A 21,745-nucleotide genomic window follows, 5' to 3' on the forward strand; every position below is an offset into this window, starting at 1 on the left:
CCAAATGACTGTTAGGGACTGCTATAAGAATGTTTCGTAATAACACTGCTAGGCTGAGCTAACCTGGGACCGGAAGGAATTAGAGGGGCACACACACACACACACACACACACACACACACACACACACACACACTGAGAGAGACAGAGAGAGAGAGAGAGAGAGAGAGAGAGAGAGAGAGAGAGACTGTCCCTTCCAGGTGGCCAGCATTGCAGCCTTCCTAGGGCTGTTTGTGAGGTTGAATTAAGAACCCGTAGCAGAGACGGTCTCTCAAAGCACAGCAGGGGTGCCGGAAGAAACTGCTCACAAAGCCCTCCCAAAATGTGAGTTTTAGTTTCTCCAGACTATGACCCTGGAAACTCTAGGGAGAAGTCTAAAATGGGTTCTAGGAAGGGATCGTCTAACCAGATGAAAAGCTTGGGGCTGGAGAAACAGAGTAGCAGTTCGAATGCTGTTTCTGCAGAAACCCCAAATTCTCGTTCCCAGCATCCATATCCCTCCGCTCACAGCAGCCCCAACTCCAGCTCCAAGGGCCTCTGATCCCTCTAGCCCTTGCCCCACAGCTGTACTCAGGAGCACATACACACTTCACAGCGCACACGAGCACACACACACACACACACACACACACACACACACACACACATACACACACAGGAAAATGCAAAATTTTAAAAATAAAGAGGATAGTCACCGACACAGGTGACTGCCACATTCTTAAACTTAAAAGCCTTGCTATGTGTGTTTTTTAATCCCATCACTTGGGAGGCAGAGGCCGGCAACACTCTGAGTTCAAGACTAACCTAGTCTACACAGCAAGTTCCAGGGCAGTGAGTAACAGCGTGAGACCTTGTTTTAAAGCAATGACCACCAAAATCCAAACCAAAGCCAAGTCACAAAGCCTACAGCGTTTTGGGGACTCTGAGAGGCCATGGCTTCAAATGCTAATGTGTCTGAAACTGAATGGTCAGGTTGTGTCCCCTTTTCTGAGCTTTAGTTAGTAAAGTGACCTGTTCCTCATTCCCATCCGGTGGTCACTATGAGGCAGGACATCACATGACCACCAACCACCCCAAACAACTGAGACCTTTCTGGTTGGGAGAGGCACTAGTCAGCATTCCCTGCCAAATCAACAGAACTGCCTAGCATACACTGAGCATCCCCTCAAAAAAGTTGATCTGGAAGATTCAGGAGACTAATCAACGACCTGTATGGCTCAGAGCTCTGGGACACTTCTGAACTGGTGGCTGACTAATATCTATGATGGTTCCCCCCCCCCCACCTCCCGCAGGTTCCCCACAGTTGGTTAGGGAGAGTCCATACTGGCCCCTCACACTCTGTTAATTCCTAACTAACCTAGCTGAGGCAGTGCTTGGGCCAGTAGGTAAGGACACCGCTTGCAATTTCGAGCGCCTTTCCTACCTCACCGCTCTTCTACCCCTCACAGATTTGGGAAGCCCACCATCAAGCCCCCCCACTGTGTCATAAAATATTTTATTGGAAAAAAAAAAGTCACCGTCTTTGCAAGAGAGGGGTTAGAAGCCTCAGCGACATCGGGTACCAGGTGTCAGCTGATTTGCTAGAGACGATTCTGCAGGGCAGGGTGGTAGGGACCTGCACCTGGCGGCCGGGTCCCCAAGGCGCAGAAACGAGTGTGTGCCTGCCGGTGTCCGGGCCCAGAAGGCCGGCTGGAGGCCGGGGAAAAGTGTGGGCAAGGAGCGGGACGTGAATGCGCGTGGAGCGCCGGGGCACTGCGGAGGTCCGAGAAAGACCAGAAGCTTCGGCCACGCTGAACACAACTCTCCCAGACTGGGGGCAGGAGCTCGCTGAGACCTGGGATTGGCTTCCGGGCCTGTGTCCTTCCTTGTCTGGCCCGTAACTGTCCGCATTCAAAGTAGTAATGAAACGTTTAGAAAGCAAACGGCTTGAGCACGAAAGGGCCAGCTCCTGGGGTCGCCGCTGAAGGCGCCGCACCCTCCGCGACGCTCAGTCCTCGCAGCTTCGATCGCTGGGCTCGCCCGGTGTCTCCGCTGGCTTCTCTGCCTCCTTGGCGCGCTCCTGCTCCGTGAGCTGCTCGCTCGTGGGGATGGAGTTCTTCTTGGGCCGTCCCTTGGGCTTGGTGGGGGACTCCAGGCCTCCACCCTGCAGCACCTGTTCCGTGAATGAACAGTACCAGATGAGAAAAGAATCAGATCAAGGAACGCCCGGTGCCCAAGGTCCAACCAAGGCTTCACCAGTGACTCCAAGCCCTAAAGAAACGGTGGCCTTTAAAGTGCTGCTGGGGAGAAAGAGCCGGGGATGGAGGAGTTAGAGGCTGCCCCGAGGTGCCTGGGATAGGGGCGTACGTTGGCTCCATTAATAAACCTAAGCAGAAATGACCGAATGTACTGGATGGGCTGGGCAGAAATCTTAATGTGAGGAGAGCGGGGAGATATTTCTTGGAGGACACCGAGGACAAAGCCCAGGAAGCCCCAGCCCGCAGGAAGCCGCCAGTCACACTCACTATTTTCTTCCATTTCATCCTCCGATTTTGATACCACGTCTTCACCTGTAACTGGCTCAGGCCCAGGGATTCAGCTAGATCTATTCTGGAAAGAGCAAGGCATACCCTCAGCACGTCGGGCCACCACCTGCCTACTGCCTCCCACCCTCCACGCCCCCGCCTCCCAGGCCAGTCTTGCCCCGCAGTACCTGTCTGGGGTAGAGAGGTACTTCTGCTTCTCGAAGCGTTTCTCCAGACCCATCAGCTGCAGCTCAGTGAATACAGTGCGGCTCCGGCGTCCTTTCTTGGCTTTCGTGCCAGGTTCCCCCGAGCCAGCGGCTTCCAGCTTCCCGCGGAGTTGCAGCTCCAGTGGCAGGTGCGACGTGCCTGCGGTGCCGGGCATCCCAGGCCCCGCGGCCAACAAGGCGGAGCCCAGCCCAGAGCAGCCGAGCGGCGCCAGTGGGAACTTGAACACTGCGGCCTGCTCAGCCTTCAGCACCGCTGCAGGGAGACAGAAAAAAAAAAAGAGAGAGCCGCGTGAACTGGATTCGAGCCTCTGAGGCCCCAGCACTTTGCTGAGCTTGGGAGCCCGAGCTCAGCCTGAGCCAGCCACTCCCTGAGGACTTAAACCTAGCATCCCGGGTGACCCTCCTTCACGTAGCTATCCCGAGAGTCTTAGAGAAGAGTATCCCTCCCAGCTCTTGCTCTGTTTTGGCATCCCATGAGCCTGCAAGCGCTAAGATTTCAGGATTCTTTGGAGCAAGTTCACAGCTCCGAGGACATAGAGTAAGTCTTTCGTGAAAAAGAGAAACCAAGAAGAAACGGGTAAATTTGGAAGGGGGAGGCTTCCGTGTTGGGAAAAACCGCTGTGGAATGTGAGCATTTGTTTTTCTGGGCGCTGCGCTGCACCTACACCGCCGGCGGAGGCTTGGACATCAACTAGGAAAGGGTTACGAAAAGCATCCTTTGAACCTGAAAATTGCCTTTCTTGTTTTCTCTGTTCAGGCCTTCCCCCATGAAGATCTTTCCCTGTTTTTTTAGCCCTAAACCGGCTATGTGCCCGCTTCAAACGAATTGCCAACGTTGATCGTGAACAGCAGCAGAATGGCTGGGAACCAGATGAACCTCAAACCGGCAAGCTGGACTGGCTGCCACCAGGACAGAAAAGGATCTGGGGCCGTTCCCGAAGACTGCTAGCTGAGCTGGAGTCTATATAGGACGCTTCCTTTCCTGGTAGGCTTCTCATAAAGGAGATCCCGTAAAAAGTGGATCTCCCTGTCTGAGAACCATCAGGGTGAGGTAAACTTCGGAAGGACAGTTAGGAAATGGGAAGAGAAAGGGAGAGATGTAGAAGGGAGACAGCTCCACTTTACCAAAGAGCTTAGGAAGGAGGTCAACCAAAGAGCGGTCAACCAAAGCCCTAGGCAGAGATGCAGTACAGGGCAGACTGCCTCGCAACCCCCCAAGAGACAAGACCAAATCAGAAAAGGTCTGAGCAAGTGGTTCTAGACGCATGGAAGTCCAGCTGACCTGGAGGTAGAAGGGCCAGCTGAGCAGCGGATCACAACCAGGCCTCTTTCCCGCAGGCCCACGGAGATCCTGGCTGCAGCAGAGGCCTCAGCTGGTTGCTGGCTAGAAAGCACAGGGCTCTGGGAGGCTCATGGTTGGCTTGGGCCACAGTTAGCATCCAGCTCTCGAGACACAACCCTCTTTTCCAGAGGTCTGAGCTTTCCCAGAGCGGGAAGCTACTGTTATGCCTAGTCCACCCTACCGAGAAACTCAGGCTTCCCCTGGTTTGAAGTCATTTTGGTCCAGAGCGCACGGTAGATTGATTTTTGCATCTACCTTGGGGATGCGAGCTCTGGTCCCTGGGTCTGGCCTATCACCCGATTGGAAAAGTCATCCTGAAGCAGAGGACAAACTCTTTTCTGGCCTGGCTTGAGTACACAAGGCCTGGTAGCCATTGCTCGCACCCTCTACTTTTCTCACTTGGAGTGCGCGAAGAGAGATGCCTGGGGCCTGCGCTGAGTTACATCCCAGGTCGCTCCAGAAACCGAAGGGAGAAAGAGGATGAATTGCGGACAACCCCACGGCTCAACTCCCACCCTCCTGCCAAACCCAATCCGCTGCACGGCGGCCGCTGCACGTACCCAGGTGGCTGTGGAAGGGCCGGGCGGCCAGCAGCGCCTGCACGCCGAACTTGAGCAGCTCGCCCGCGGCAGCAGCGGCGGCCGCGGGCGCTGCGCCCTTGGGCCCGGGAGGCTCGGTGAGGATCTCTTCGATCATGAAGCTGCGGTAGCGATGCGGTCGATGATCCGCACAGCCCTCGGGCGGACCGAAGCGCGCGGAGCCCGGCTCCCCCGGCCGCTGCATCGCGGCTCCCGGGGATGCGACCACGGCTAGGCAGCGACGGCGGCTAAGCTTTGGCGCGGGGCCCGCGCGGGGCTCTAGGCCGGCCCGCAGCTCGCGGCGGCGCGCGGGCGCCGGCTCATGCCCCCTCCCCCGCCGGCTGGCCGGGCGGAGGCGCAGGGCGCGGGCGGGGCGCGCGGGGCTCGGCCAGTCGGACCCGGGACTGCGCCCCCGCCCCGCGCCACCGCGCCTCTAGCCCGGCCAGTCCCGCGTCACTGCCTTGCCCCGCCCGCCCTGCCCCGCCCCGCGCCGCCGCCCCCCACCCCCTAGGCCGTGCCGGAGGGAGGGACCCACGAGGGTGGAAAGGAGGTTGGGAGGAGGGAAGGAGGGAAAGAGCCCAGGATAGGGGCTCGCAGGCCCGGACCAAGGGAGAAAGAGGAGAGCTCGCCCAAGAGGACAGCCCTGAGGATAGAACACTGTGGAGATGGGCAAACCGAAGATCTTGAATGAGAGGTGAGAAAAAGTCTGAAGGCAGACAGCAAGGACCGCGCAGGATCCTAGGCAGTGATGTGAAGGTGTCCAAGACGCCTCCTAGACGTGAGTGTGCCGACGTAGAGAGGAAAGAGCCCCGAGGGTGCAGGAGGGCACAGGGAGGGCACAGCAGCAAGGCCAGTGGATTGGATGGGATGGGGAGGGGCTGGAGTGGTCAGGAGGAAGAGGAGGAGGGGCAAAAGTCACGCAGGGAAAGGGGTAGCCATAAGTAGCTTTTCCAAGTCCGCAATATTCTGTAGGGATGTGGTGCCGCCGCAATATACCGGGGTGTAATTCATCGGGCGGTGACCACGCCTGTGTACCAACCCCTTTCCCTGTCCACCTCAACCTCAGTTTACCATTCTGATCTCAATTCTCTCGAAGCTGCGCTGGGAGAGAAAAGATTCTCTAATTAGGATTTACTTACATTGCGAATCTAAGTATACCTGGTCACATATTCTCTGGTAACCACCAGACTCCGTGGACTGAGTTGTGTTTACTTAGAGCAAAGGATAGTAAACTTGGGGGTAGGGGTCATGGAGTACTCCGAGAGTGGAGGGGGGGGTGGCTCTACCTCTGAGTCCCCAGTCTCTCATAAGACTAAGGACGAGGCTGTTAGAGCTCCCTCTTTTTCTCTCTCCAAGCTAAACTCAGTTGAGTATGCCTCTTTGAGTCTGGGCACTGACAGTTTCTGAGCTGTCTCAAACCTGGAAGAGAAACTGACTCTTGGCTCCAGGGACTTTGTGGGGAGGGAAGGTGAGACTTGGCTGCTCAGGGTAACAAGAAAGGGTGGAGTGTCCCCGGGAAGTAAGGGGAGGACTTCCTACCCTTCCTACCTGCCTCTCTCTCTGGAATCTTGGGTTCTGTCTCCACCCTGTCCAGCCTTGCCAGTCAGTGCCTCTTGGACTGGACCCCATGTTTTAAGCCACTCCTATTTCCTACTTCCCACGAATGCTCTCCACAGAGCCTAAGTCCTCGCCTCTGGGAAACTGAGTTCATCACACCCGTGTCCCAATTCTCCAAGCTGAAATAATTTCTTCTGCCTGCTGACAGGGGGCCTCAGAAGCCAGGCCCTGGACTGTAGCATCCATGACACTAAGAGATGGCCAATAGCCCTTGTCCGTTAGGCCTAGGAAGGGGACAAAGGACATCTTTCCAGATTCTCTGCTGAGATGCAAATGCTGAAAGCCCATTGGTCAGCTCAGCTAAGTGTTAGTGACTTTCTCAGCCAGGAGACCACCACGGGGCCTGAAGGGAAATAGTCTTAGTGCTCTCAGTTGTTTCAGACTCCCAGAGGATGATTGCATAGCCAAAATAACTTTTAGAAGGGTGATATGGGACCCACTAAGACTCATTGTACCCACGTACACAGGCCACACACATACCAGAGGCCACACACATACCAGAGACAGAGTGGCAATGGTTTTGCCCACTGGACAGAGAGGAAAATCAGTGTCTACTCAGGACATAGGAATCTTGGATGGCTCTGCTGCCTGGGCTAGGAGTCCAAAGACCTTTTTTCTCAGTACAACTCAATCCAAGGACTGGTCCAGGCACTCCCGTGAGTAGAAACAGTTTTCTAGGTCACCCTGTCCATACCAGAACCAAGACCTTTCTGCTTACACTCTGTCCATCCCTGGAGGGCTCAACATTAGGCCCCTCCACTTCCTCTTGTGCCTCAGAAGGGCGTAATACCTGGAATGGTTTCTATCGGGGAGGAGTCCCAGCCAGGTCCCATCCTAGCTTCTCTTATTTTGATCCTGACAGAAGCCACCCGTATCTGAACACTATGTGCCTCCCTTTCAAATTTCAGCCAGGTTTCCCAAACGCAAGATTGGGACACCAAGACCACTCACTTGGTATTGTCGATATCCAGTCACCAAATCTACTTTTATTGCCAGGAAGTCGCCTAAGGTCAAGCTGAACAGAGGAGGCTCATTTTCGGCACGAAGGCCTTAATTCTAGACGTAGAAAGGCAAAAGAGACCCACCCCCACTCCATTCCACAGGTGTGCCTCTCCCCCTCCCACACACACCCTCCGGCTCCTTGGACGCTCGCCAGGGCTGTTTCAAGCCGCCCAGGCCGAATGCCTACAATGATTCCTGCCTGCTGGGAATGAAGCCCCCAAGGGCTAAAAGCTTAACGTAGCCCCAAAGGCCTCAGAGACAGACTATTCCCTGATGCTCCCTTCAAGCTTGGGCCCCTGGCTCATCCTTTTCGAGCTACGTTCTTCTCAAAGTCCGAGGGACCCTAAAGCAAACCTGAGAATAAACCCCTTTTAGGCGAAAAAAAATATTTGCAAAGAAATGGCGTCAGGGATCCTTTGTTTAGGAATTCTGCATTGGCTGGCTGGAAAGGGGTTCACATGGAAAGGGGTTCCCCTTTCCACTTGGAGGACACGGGAAGAAGGGAAGTCCCCACTAGAGGCGCAGCCGCTGAGTCTTCCGCCTTCGACCCGCCAGGGCCTCCCGCCGTCGCCTAAACTAAAATCCCGGAAACTGGCCGCTCAGGGAGAGGCAGGCACGGTGGAAAAGGTGACCTCAGCGTCCCAGGCTAGCCACCCTCCCGGGTGGCCCAGCAACGGGGGACTCCAGGCCGCAGGAGATCCTTAGCGCAGTCTCCTCGCCAAGAGGGGACCCTTGAACGTGGAACCCGTCCGTCCCTTTTCCCACTTGCGAGCCCGGAAGACCCCAGGGCTTCAGTTGGCTGTGGCGGGTAAGAGGGAGGATGGGTCACAGCCGAACCCCAGAGCAGGACTGTGAGGTTTCGACCCGCACCACCTCCATCTGCAGTTTCTTTCCCAAGCGCCTCCAGGAGGGAAGGGATTCCGCAGGCGATCTACTCGGGAAGCGGTAGTCCCTTGTGCCACCAAGCAGAAGGAGCAGCCCGAAGCCAGATCAGCGACCAGCCTCAGGGGGCTTCTAAGTTGGGTTCCCCTCCCTCCCTGGACCTTGAAGATTTTTCTTGTCTACTTTTCCACTTGCAACCGATCTATATCTTATTCAGCAAATTAAATTTGGTAGCGCGGGTGTCTGGGAGGAAGATTTCTTAAAACTTAACTTCTCTGGGCCAAAAACTACCTGAGAGGATTCCCATCCCCAGTTCACAGTAAGCTCTAAGCCCCCGTCAAGTTCGCCGCCCTCCCAGAGCTCTCTGGGTAAGTTTTCTTTCCAGGAACACCCTGGAGAGCCCCAAGTGGGCTTCATTCTCATGGCGGTTTATTTCTTTAAGCCTGCCTCTCGACTCCAGGCCGGGTTGAGGTGGTGTGCACGGCGGTGGCCTTGGCGGGGAGTACTGCTTCAACTCAGACAGCCATCGCTGAGCAGAGGGCAACCTGTGATCTGGGCAAGCTGCCGTCTGCGCCCTGCACTTTGCTAGAAAGAGGTCATCAGTTTGGTTTCAATACACAAAACTGTCGAGAATATAAAATTGCGCGGCCCCTACACTCACACATCACATCTACGTTGCCTTTCGTAGGAAAGCCAGTCTCTGTAACTGTTTCGTTATGGGTAGTTCAATGTCCGTGTGGACTTTTGTTCTGAGTCTTTCCTAACTCTTCCTGGAGCTCGGAAGTCCGAATGCATTTTGCGTGATAGTGCCTTTGCAGATATGATCTTGAAGATTGGTTCTTTTGTGGTTTTTGTAGGATTTGTGGTTTAAGAATGTGTGATTTCCTTTGGAAATTCGTATGAAGATATATCCATAACGCTCTCCAAGGAAACGGTTGTTGATGGCCATAGTCCCTGGCGACCCTTCGCTGGTCCTGTTTCACACCCATCCCTGCGCTTAGCAGCTTCCGGTAAGACCCCAGTATAGAGGTGAGAACCAGGTCACTCCCAGGACGGAGTCACTGGTCTCTGACTGCGGCTCCGTGGCTCGCACGGTACGGACTGCAGCTCCTGTCAGAGCGGAGCAACTCACACTGTCTCCATTGGGCAGCGAAGAACCTGGGAGGCCAGGAGAGGTCTGAGCCCTCGCGCGGAGTGCAGGCTGGGGACTGCAAGGTTCCTGTCCCTTCAGGGTAAAGAGATAACGTGGTGGTGACAGTCTGGTGGCAATTTCCAAGTCCCCTGTGGGCAGGTGCCACCTGGCTCGCACCCGGAATTCTGCCAAAGCCTTAAAGGCTCTCTGGTTGCCGCTGTTAGATTAAAAAAAACCGCAGACTGACCTTGCAGAAAAATTTTTGCTGCAAAAAAAGAGACCCAGAGTGGTGGAAGACAGGAGGAAATAGCGAGGTGGAAAACACCCCGCTTTTTACTCTGTCCCTTTCGGTTTTTTTTTCTTTCCCACCCACCCAATTCCCCCTCTCTTAACTCCTCAGTTCTGGCACTCGATCCTTTGCTCCTGTTTCTTTCCGATCATCGCTAAGTCATAGACCTCCCACACTCACTATTAGCCAGGGTAGAGGCAGTCACAAAAGCCTGTGGCACCCAGTGCAAACACCCACGTCTTTAATGCTTCTAATACGGGATTAAACCCTCAAAGCCCTTGGAGTTTCCTGGCTTGTTTATGGGGCAGGGTCTCTTTCTAGCATCCGCACCATGAGGAATCAGCCCTGGTGTGAGAGGTTGGAATCCAGACCCTATCCCAGGTGCCTTTTAGCTGCACTGCATTCCTGGGAGACCCCTGGTCCTCCGGGACACTGCTCCCAATATGAGGCTTGTCAGTGAGAGGGGTGGGTTGGGGCATCATTGCGGCTCTCCCTTGGGAGGACATTGTCAGCCCTGGCGATGCTTTTGCCTCAGATGGGATTTGGGTCCTTGCAGCGATGTGGAGAAGATGCTCTTCTGGACTGGCATGTAGTGAGAGCAGAGGCTACTGCTGCCTCCACAGGTCCTGTGCTTTCCCAGGCTCTCTCCTCACATCGCCCTTTTCTATATCTGAGTCTTGTGTAGCTCTCAAATTCACTGTGGTGCCAGGAATGGTCTTACACACCAGGCTTAACTGATCACAGATGCCCACAGGTGACCTCAGTGGGCACCCAGGACCCCCCAATGTCCTCCCCAAATGAAAACAACCAACAAACGAACCCCACACAAGCAAGCAAGCGAACAAACAAAAACAACGAGGCATGTGTTTACTTTTGTTTCTTGAGATAGTCTTACGTTGCCCATGATAGCCTCAAATTCGAACTTACTGAGATGGGTTCTAGGCTCCTGACTTCCAGGCCTCTGACTCCAACCAGGACTGGGTTATGGGGCATGAGGAATGGGGTGGGGTGTGTCTCTCCCTTGAGGACATTCCCGCCCACTCTTATAGCCTCCACCAGAGACCCAACACCTTTTTACTTTTACTGTAGGAAGCCAGTCAGACAAGTGAAAACCTCATGCTGTTTAGGTTGTGTGTTGCCTGTTTCAGGTCACGTGGTTCTGCTCCAATCCAACTTCATCTGTGTGCCCTGAAATTTAACTTTGACACAGTTTTCACGTCATGAAATATTATTCTCATCTTAATTTTTTTTTTCAACTACTGAAAAGTGTGAGCTCCATTTTCAGCTTATCTACCTGATGAAATCAGGCAGGGAATTGCTGTTCACCAATGCCTGGGCTATAATCCATTCTCCAGAGTGTAGCACACACACATGCACATACTCATGCACATAATGCACACACATGCACACATACATGCACACACTCATGCACACATGCACACATACATGCACACACACACTTCTGTTCAGAGGGTTATCATAGCTTTAAACCTTGTTTTGTTGTCCCCTCAGAGAAGCACCTGTTTGTTTGATGGACACAGGGACCATCTCCTCTGCCTGTCTCTGACTTTTCAGCGATTTAAAATGTTCTTACATTTTTTTAGCAGTTTAAAAATGGGAATACCGTACCCAGACCCTTAACTGAATGAAATGCAGCTATCTGCTTTCTCTCTGTCTAGTTCTCTTTCCCTCAAGTTTCTTGAGACAGGGCCTCCCTATGTAGCCAGGCTGGCTTTGAACTCAGAGATTCACCTGCCTCTGCCTCCTGATTATCTCCTTTTATTTTTTTCCCCCTTCCCACCCCACTCTGTTTGTTTGCATCTTATGTAACACAGGCAGTTCTGTACTATGTAGCCAAGGTTAGCCTTAAACTCCTGATCCTCCTCCTCTGCCTCCCGAGTTTTGGGATTAAAGGCCAGATCAGTTACATAGTCATCTCCTCAGTCACTTCTCACACTCGTCTTTGGAGTTGAGGTATTTACCCTCCTTGTGATGGGGTGCCCATCCCCTTCAGTGGCAGCCCTAACCGGTCTTCGGAGAGCCCAGTGACTTGGCGCATCCGTCTCAGGGAAGGCCACCCCTGGGGAGAGTGTTCCCACCCAGGCTATATCCTTTCCCATCTCCCTCAGTTCCATCTAAATCCCCTCCAGCTGCTGAAATGCGGATGGACAGGAGGCTGTGGCTTGGACTCGTTGGGGTTTCCCAAGCCCTGAGCCTTTGCAGCTGCCAAGTGACAAATTCTGCGAGGAATAGACAAAGGGAAGGAATATGGCAGAAGAGTGGCTATTCTAGATGTGAAGCCAGTTAGGAGTTTTTCCAGGAAATCTTGCTCAAAAGCGGACTCATTGCTCCACCCCCTCGTCTTCCAGGATTCTTCTGCCCTCTGCTGGTCACATTGTGTCATTACTAGACTCACTGAGGACATCTCAGGGAAAAGGAAAACCAGACTGCTGGAAACAAACCATTGTGGATGGTGTACACATCTGATATGCTTTGAGGCTAGGGGCAATATTGTGTGTCCTTGTCTTCTTAACTAAATCTTATTTTGGGCCAGGGTCTCTTACTGAACCTGGGGCTCCCCTGTTTGGCAAGACCACCTGGCCAATGACCTCCAGCATCCCCTTGTCTGTCTCCCCGGCACTAGGATTATAGGCGTGGGCCACCATTCCTAACTTTTTATATGGATTCTGGGGATCTGAACTTGGGTCCTCAGGCTTGTGTTCAACCACTTTATTGACTGAGCCATCTCTTTGGCCTCAGTTCCATGTAAAATCATTTAAGAAGATTTGTTTGTTTATTTATTTATATGTGTGTGTGACTGTTTTACCTAAGAGTATATCTGTGCACCACATGCACACTTGGTGCCCGTGGAGGTCAGAAGATGGTGTCGGATGCACTGATGTTAGAGTTACATGTAGTTGTGAATCAATATGTGGGGTGTTAGGGGCCAATCCTGGGTCTTCTAGAAGGGCATCGAGGGATCTTAACCTCTGAGCCAGCTTTGCAGCAGCCTCCTACATAAAACCTTAAAAAAGAAAGAAAGAGAGAAAGAAAGAAAGAAAGAAAGAAAGAAAGAAAGGAAGAAAGAAAACAGTATTTTCTTTTCCTGGCCATGTACTCTCTCACTGGTGCTTCCGATGGGAAGAAGATGGCATTTTTATCTGCTCTCAGGGTACACAGTCCAGCTGCTGAGGTAGACCTAGGAGCTCACAAGGAGGACCCAAGGCTGCGGACATGGCAAGGCAGGAGACAGCCTCCTCTAGAGGTGTCATGGTGTAGCTTAGAGTGCCGGTTGTTTCCAGAATTGCCTGAGGTAACATGGCTTTTTCAGTAAGGCATCCATGCTCCAATTAGTGAGGCCCTGGATCCTTCTCTGTTCCAGGATGTCCTGCTCCAGGAAGCTGCCTGCCCCCCAATGTTTAGCCCAGGCTGGCCTCCAACTTTCGATCCTTCTACCTCCACATCTCAAGTGCCGGAATTGTAGGTGTGTGCCACCACGTCCAGCTGAGATGGACATTTTTACCCTTAGTTTGTAAGCAGGGATACTACTGGAAGGCATGGAGGAGTGGTAGCCCATTTGTTTGAGTTAGTAGAGCGGGCTTTGGAACCAGCAGTCCCTTGAGGGTCCCACAGTGCTACTTTCTGACTCCACACCCACTCTCTCTTCATCCCCCACAGCTACTGAGGCTCAGACCCGAAGCCCCAGCTGACCAGACTGCTGTGTTCCACCCTCAATACCTCACTCCTTGATCTGAGCACAGCAACATGGGCCTTACCTCATGCCGACTGGAGATGGGCTGGGTTAGTCATCCCCTGCCCTGAGTTTCAGGACCTGATCATTGGATGGGGAGGGTTTGCAAGAGCCCAGGAGGCAGCTTACACACAGCAGGCCAGGCATCCCTGTACAATATGCTATTTCTTAAGATATCCAGAGTACTGGTCTCTCCCATGGGCAAATCACCCACCGCCCCCCATGGGCAAATCACCCCCTTCTTTTGCATTGACCCTGTCCCATCATATCTCTGTCTAGGGGATGAAGATGGCCACCAGTGACTACATGGCTTGTGGGGAAATAACAGTCCTGATTATTCCCTTCTGCTTGCATAGGAACAAGTGGGGTTAGAAGCAATATCACTTAAAGCTCTTTAACCTCTATGTGCCCCTTTCCTGGATGAGAAGCAACGTGGGGGCAAGAAGGAGGATGTACACTCTATCTTCGCACTTCCAATTCAAAACCCACTCTACCTTGGAAAACAATGGCTCACTCACTCTCCTCTAAGAGTCTGCTGAAGCAAGGAGATCCGTGTGGCAGGCTAACTCTAAGGTCGCCCCCTGGTGTCCATTTCCTGAATAATCCACCAACTTGAAGGTAAAGCCGTGTGGCCGGGGTCCACACTACCTTTAATGGCAAATGTAATTGAGTCCTTAGCTAATTGACTTGGATAGATCTAATTGGGTGATGCCTTTAAGAATCCTTTGAGCCTTCCTGAGGTCAGAGATGTTCTTGGAGACTTGGTGTAAGGGGTACCGGGGGGGGGGGGAGTAGGAAGGTTGATGGCACCAGAACCCTGGAGTAAGAGAGTCTGCCTCTCACTCAGGTGAGCCCAGAAGGCTGAGCAGAGACCACAGCATGGCAGACACTTGGCCCACAGCCTCGTGAGATCCTGGGCAGACAACTCATAAAAGCCTGTTTGTCAGGATGCCCAGCTGGGTCTCTGTCACCACCAACCAGGAACAAATCTCAGAGTCACCACATCAGTGAGCCTGCCATGATGTCCCATGTCCCAGGAGCCAAGACCTCTCTCTGTCTCTGTAACTCTTGCCACTGCTCAGGAATCCCCTCTGCCAGGCCAACATGTGTGGGCAGGAACGCGATATTTACAGGGCCCATGCTCTGGTCACCCCAGTGTGTTGTATCCATCAGCTACCATCTTACCATGATTAAAAGTGACAAAAAGCGGGGTTGGGGATTTAGCTCAGTGGTAGAGCACTTGCCTAGCAAGCACAAGGCCCTGGGTTCGGTCCCCAGCTCTGAAAAAAACAAAAACAAAAAAACAAACAAACAAAAAAAAAAACCAACCAACCAAACAAACAAACAAAAAAAACCCAAAAGTGACAACAAGCCAGATGTGGTGATCCAGTATTCTGGAGGCTGAGGCAGGAGGATTGCATGGAGTTCAAAGCCAGCCTGGGGAAAAACAGGAAAACCAAAGCAAATGAATCAAATGAGTATAGAAATTACTACCCAGAAGGGGATACGTCCAGAGAAGGGAACTGTTCCTAACCTAGGCAAGGCCCTGAGCTGGATCAGCAGTGACGCCCAATCAAGTAGCAGAGCTCACCAGCAAGGGGGTATATACAGACCAAGGTGGGCCAGCAGCAGCTGCAGGTCAGATCTGTTGGTTCCTCCTGTTCCTGTTGTTTTTAACTTGCCTAGGCTCTGGCACAGAGGACTAGAATGCACAGAGCTCCTGAGGCAGCTGCTTGGCCCCTGGCCTGGTATCTGGACTTTGGACTACAGGCTCTGCCCACAGAAGGCTTTCATCTTCCTCCATGGCAGACTTCCATGACTGGATGCATAGAGGCTCTCAGAGGCTCCAAGGACCAGGTTCAAGGCCCCAAGAAGACCTGAGGAGAAACCTGGGAAATACAGGTTCTGCCCAGGAGGAGCGTTAGCTTTAGTGCAGCCAACTCCTGCTTCTGTCAAGTGGACAAGCAGTGGGATTGGTTCTCTCCTTCCACCACGTAGAAGTGACTCCATTGCAGGACCATGTCAACACTCCTCCACTTTATTTTTGAGACAGGATCTCTCTCTCGCTGAACCTGGAACCTTCCCATTCTAGATAGACCGACTGGCTGTCAGACTCTGAGCTCTGCTTCTGACTTTATAGATGTGCACCATGGCATCCAGCTTTTTTTTTTTTTTTTTTTTTTTGTTCTTTTTTTTTTCGGAGCTGGGGACCGAACCCAGGGCCTTGTGCTTCTTAGGCAAGCGCTCTACCACTGAGCTAAATCCCCAACCCCGCATCCAGCTTTTATCTAGGTGTTGAGAACATAGACTCAGACCCTCACTTGACTGACTGAATCATACCCCAAACACTGAAGTAGGATTTGTCAGAGCCGTCCATCGCCCAGACACGGAGGATGGAAAAGAGCTGAGGTGAAGGGATCTAGATCCTGAGTCACTTGTGTGGTGAACTCCCCCTCAGACCAGCAGCACACACACTGGACGAACTCGTGACTGGAGCAAACAGCTGTGAGTTTGGCTGCAGGAACCAGGGCTTGTTTGCTAAAGTCACCAGCAGTGTGCTAACCCCTGGAAATGAGCCAGCCTCATTTCCAAAGTTGTCAGGTGAACTGGGGATGTGAGTTTAGACTCCAGAAGGGAAAGACACCTTACCAGAGGGTAAGTGTGAGGACGGGCTGAAAACAGAAGTGGGGACTCTGGGAGGGAGGAGGGACAGGGAGGCAGAGGGGAGGGGGTCACTGGAAAAAACTGGCACAGTGGCTAGTTTTTGGAACGAAGCAAATGCCACACTGGCTGTCTGACCCAGTTCCAAGTAAGGTGGATGACGGGTCACAGATGGTCACCGAGGACAGAGAAATTAGGGTCTGGGGCTTCCTGAAGGCTAGAAATTTTAGGACAAAGGAAGCGGAGTCACAAAGAAAGAGCTCTAGAAATTCAAGAAGAACTCATGGCATCTCTTTTTTAAAGATTTATTTATGGGGGCTGGAGAGATGGCTCAGTGGTTAAGAGCACTGATTGCTCTTCCAGAGGTCCTGAGTTCAATTCCCAGCAACCACATGGTGGCTCACAACCATCTGTAAAGAGATCTGATGCCCTCTTCTGGTGTGTCTGAAGAGAGCAACTGTGTACTTACATACATTAAATAAATGAATTAAAAAAAGGGGGCTGGGGATTTAGCTCAGTGGTAGAGCGCTTACCTAGGAAGCGCAAGGCCCTGGGTTCGGTCCCCAGCTCCGAAAAAAAAGAGCCAAGAAAAAAAAAAAAGATTTATGTATTTTATGTATATAAGTACATGTCACTGTCTCCAGATACACCAGAAGAGGGCATCAGATCTCTTTACAGATGGTTGTGAACCACCATGTGGTTGCTGGGAATTGAACTCAGGACCTCTGGAAGAGCAGTCAGTGCTCTTAACCACTGAGCCATCTCTCCAGCCCTGAGGCCAGGCATCTTTGTCAGAGCAGTTGCTGCAGGAGAGGGAGGGTTGATGAGGCTTGAGCTGAGAATCCTGATAATACACAGCATTGGGCAGAAAATCACCCACCAGGGTCATGCTTAGAAGCAGGCCAAAATTTCCCAGATTATGAGCTTCTCTGAAGTTTTTTAAAACCAAAATTATGACAATCAAGCATCAAAAGAATCAAACTGTTCTGCAGATAAATTAACTGTAGCCAGACCAATGGAACAGTCTCTAAAATAATATCATAGCGTTTACAGCTCAACAACCTGGAACTTAAAGAGCCAATATCCAGTTGCAAATTATCAGGCATGCAGAAAGAAGAAAACATGAGCTGTAACTGGGCCAAACAAACAAACAAAAATCAATTACTGAAAAGAGACTGAAAAATAGCAGAGGTGATGAAATTAGCAGACAGGAACAAAACCCCACATTTTAAAAGTAAATCAGCAGACCAGTTTCTGCAGAGATGGCTCAGAGGTTAAGAGCACTTGTTGCTCTTGGAGAAGATCAGGGTTGGGTTCCTTGGACCCACATGGTGGCTCACAACCATATCTGTATGGACAGTTCCAGAGGCTCCAACGCCCCCTTCTGGCCTTCCTGGGTACTGCGTACCTATAGTGCACCAATAAGCACACAGGTAAAACATCCATACACATAAAAAAATCCAACCATACAGAGAATTATATTACATTACATATAATGGTGGCTTAGATGCTCACACTAAAAGGCAAAAATAGAAACATGTAGAGATAGTTAGCAAAACCCAGCCATGTGCTTTCTACAACAAAGTCTTTTGAATAGAAAACCGTAGATATGTTAGTAGTTAAAAAATTAAAGGGTTCGGTCCTCAGCTAAAAAAAAAAAGAGAGAGAGAGAGAGAGACAAACTCCAGGATGAGGGATATTACAATTGCAAGAAGGTTTTCTCCTCAGCCTGGTTTAACCTTAAGTTAGTGTACATCCTATAGCAGGGCTTCCAAATACATGAAGGAAAACATTCAGAGGAAACTAGAGAAACAGAGAAATCATTCCTTACACCCGGAGATTTAAGCTTTATCTGCTCACACTAATTGATAAAATTTAGCCTCTACATGTATGTGTGTGCGCATGTAGCCATGTAAACACATCTGTGCCTGTACATACACAACACATGTGCATACCCAAAGACAAATGGATATTGAAGCCTGAGCACCACCGCTAGCCCGTTTGACTAAACTGACCACGGCAGTGCATATGTTATATTCAGTGCACATGAAATACTTCTCAGAGTAGACGAAACGCTGTGTAGAACACCAAGCATCGAGATGCTTCCTTTTTTTTTTTTAATCACTTAGAGCATGGTGTCCGATCACAGCTAAATCAAATTATAAACCAACCACGAGAAGTATTGGGAAAACCCCACTCATTGGCAATTAGCCAACACACACACACACACACACACACACACACACACACACACACACACACACACTCACACACGAGAAAGTAAAAACAACACATGTCAAAGTTTGTGGAGCATGGCGGGAGTCGGTGTAGGACGCTTGCCTAGTATGAGAGGTCCTAGATTAAATCCCCAGTACAGAAGAATACACCAAAATACAAACATAAATGGAACTCTGTGCACACAGAAAGTGCGTAGGAAGGAGCTCAGAGTGTTGAATGACTTTCTAGGAAATAAACATCTGAAACGAATGAGTGTAGAGAGAATCTTTACATACTGTATGGCCGCATGACCTGTCAATTAAAAAGCCTGTGGCCAATGAGCTGAGGCAGGAAACAGGAGGCGGGAGTTCTGGCAGAGAGGAGGGGAGGATTCTGGGAAAGAGTCAGGCACAGGAGACAGTCAAACCTGAGAGGTCACGAGCTGTGTGGCACTCATAGAATAAAATGAATGAGCTAATTAAGTTGTGAGCTAGTTGGGGAACAAGCCAAAGCCATGAATGCCCTAAGCATTCATTCATATCTAAGAAGTCTAAGAGCTGTTATTTTCGGGGGCAAAGAGGCTAGGTGGAAGACCCCAAGGTTACAAAGGATCCGAGCTTTTATATGAGCAGATTAGAAAAAAGGAGAAAGAGAGAATAAAGCCTAAAGTAAGTAGAAAGAGCAGAGCGAAAGGCTAGGGATGCAGTCAGAGGTAGAGCCCATTCCTGACACATGCAGGGCTCCAGGCTTGAGCTGAAGCAGGAAGGGGAGGGGAGTGAAGGGCGAGCAAAGCAACAAAACCAAAATAAAGTCGTTTGAAAGTTTAAGAGGAAATGGCAAACCTTCAGCCAGACTAATTAAGAAGAAAAAGAGAGATTGTCAATGAGAATGAAAGACAGGGCGGTGAGATGGCTCAGCAGATAAAGCACCTGCCACCAATCCTGAAGATCTGGGTTCAACCCCCAGGGACGCACGGTGGAGGGGGAAAATAATTCCTGCGCGTCGTCCTCTGACCTTCACAAACACACTGAGGCACATGCATGTGTACACACACACATGCACACACAGACACAGTCACACACACAAACACACACAGGCACACACACGCACACACATAGATACAGTCACATGCAGACACACACACAGACACACAGAAATGCACATACACACACGCATGCACACACACGCATGCACACAAGCACACATAAGCACAACCCCACACACAATAAATGTAAAAAATTAATAAAAAGAACTGAAGACAATATATCAACAAATATCTGACAGTTATTAAAAGAATAATACAGACATTATGAAATTCTTTATTCCAGGTCATTCTAGAAATGAAGCCAAATTGACAGGTTTTAAATGTGTGTGTGTGTGTGTGTGTGTGTGTGTGTGTGTGTGTGTGTGTGGCTCCAGCCATTATGCAGCACTTAATGCAGTTAAAAATGTCACCTGAAGAAAACTCTCAACTCAAACGACATAGGAAAATATTATATGGAATATGTAAGGATAAGATAAAATCAATGCTACCTACATAAGTCCCTCCAGGAAACAAGTGGGAATTCTCTGTAGCTAGTTTCTGCTGGTCTCACAAAGCAGGCGTACAAGAGAGCTCAGAGTAAAACATCAGCACGAGGCTCAGCTTCAGCGGAGCATGGAGGCTCATGCCAATAATTGCAGCAACTGGGATGTGGAGGCAGGAGGATCACCATGGGCTTAAGGTCAGCCTGGGCTACAGAGTAAGACCCTGTTACTAAAAGTCAAAACCAAACCCAATCTCTGTCTATATATACTTACTACCTTAATACCAAAATGTAACAGTTGCATGAAAAATAGACAAATGTTTCTTAGAGTCAAACAGAACTCCAATTTGAATCTGGCTGTAGAGAGAATTTGCCACTTTTCATGACCGTTTGAATTTATCCCAAGAACACAAGATTGCTCTAATATTTTAAAAAATATATTTATTTATTCACCAGACTAATATGGATTTAAAAGATTAGCAAGTGTTTATTTCAAGGCATATAGGAGCAGTGTTCGACAAGGTTTAGCACCTGTACATACATTTAAACAAACAAACAGAAACCCCAAAACAAAAGCACAAATCTTCAAGGATGGAAAGATGGCTCAGTGATTAAAAGTTGGCTGCTCTTGGAGAGGACCTAAATTCCAGCCCCCAGCTTGCAGGCCCTACTACAGGCTAACTCCAGCTCTCGGAGAATCTGATGCCCCCTTCTGGTCTCTGCAGGTTACTGCACTCATGTGTGCAGAACCCTGCAAACACATATAACTAAAAGTAAAACTATTTTCCAAAATCTTCTCAAAACTATGACTAGAAGGAAAGCACTTTAATCTAGTAAAGATCATTCGGAAAAACTGAAGTTACCTAATTTAAAAGATTAGTAATTAATAACAGTAGATTAAACACTTCCTTAAGAAAGTCAGAAATGGGGGTTGGGGATTTAGCTCAGTGGTAGAGCGCTTGCCTAGCAAGCGCAAGACCCTGGGCTCGGTCCCCAGCTCTGAAAAAAAGAAAAGAAAAAAAAAGAGAAAGTCAGAAATGGTTCAGTATTCACAGTTTACATCTGTATTTGAATGGCAGTGGAAGTTCTAGACAGTCCAATAAAAAAGGAAAATGTCTGTAACTCCAGTTCCAAAGAATCTAACACTTTCTTTTGGTCTCTGTGGGCACTACCCATGCATGTGGTTCATAGACAGGCATGCACTCAAAACACTAATACATATAAATTTGCAAAGAATTAGGTGACAGTATCTTCTTATTCACAGGTGCAGAAAATCATAATTGACAGAGAATTTTCATGAATTAATAAATGAGGTTAGTCAGTGATTTCAGAATAAAGTCAATAAAAACCATCCTTAATAGCTAACAATAAAAATCTAAAACAGGGCTAGTTTATAATAGGGTTAAAATATGCAGAATTTAGGGGTAAATTTAACATGTACAGACCTATATTCAGAATGCCAAAACTTCGCTGAGATAAAGTCAACAGACAGCAAGTGAACGAATCCATCCGGTGGAGTCATGGATCCAAAGCCTTGTTGGGGTCTGTGTGTACTCCTAGAGTTTCTAAGCAACATACAGTGGTCAGCTGGACAGTGTTGGAGGGAGCGCTGTACGGGCTGATGAAGTCATGGACAGAGTCCTTATAAGAGGCCCAGAGAGAAGCTGAGATTCCTCTACCTTGGTTGCCTTTTGCTCTCCTGTCCCCTGTCCTCCAGAGGATGGGGCATTCAAGGTTTGATCTTGGAAGCCTTGTCAAGCACCACATCCAGCAAGGCCTTGATCCTGGACTTCCAGCCTCTGGGACTGTGGCAAATGAATTCTGACCTTTGCTTACAATCAACCTCCAGTGATTTGTCTGTTATGGTGATGTTAGTGGAGTGTTGTTGACTTCCTTAAAAGAATCTCCGTAGTTTATTACCTTTGGGTAGAAAGTTGAAAGCTGATTCTGCTGATTATGCTGAGACATATAGGAAAAACTATTTTGAAGAAATACGTTTTACTTCATTTAAGAGTTGG

The 21,745-nt window shown here is 50.1% G+C and overlaps 1 protein-coding gene across 1 annotated transcript; it reads right to left on the reverse strand.

Moving 5' to 3' along the window:
• Positions 1-1,462: 1,462 nt before the first annotated feature.
• Positions 1,463-4,938, reverse strand: Barx1 (BARX homeobox 1). Its single transcript, NM_001108880.1, has 4 exons — positions 4,633-4,938; positions 2,692-2,983; positions 2,504-2,588; positions 1,463-2,151 (listed from the first exon to the last, which is right to left on the reverse strand). Exons 1-4 carry the CDS (start codon positions 4,853-4,855, stop codon positions 1,987-1,989), a joined length of 765 nt encoding a protein of 254 aa, NP_001102350.1. The 5' UTR covers positions 4,856-4,938; the 3' UTR covers positions 1,463-1,986.
• Positions 4,939-21,745: the final 16,807 nt, after the last annotated feature.

Source organism: Rattus norvegicus, chromosome 17 (assembly GCF_036323735.1).
Source record: "Rattus norvegicus strain BN/NHsdMcwi chromosome 17, GRCr8, whole genome shotgun sequence".
Classification (NCBI taxonomy): Eukaryota; Metazoa; Chordata; class Mammalia; order Rodentia; family Muridae; genus Rattus; species Rattus norvegicus.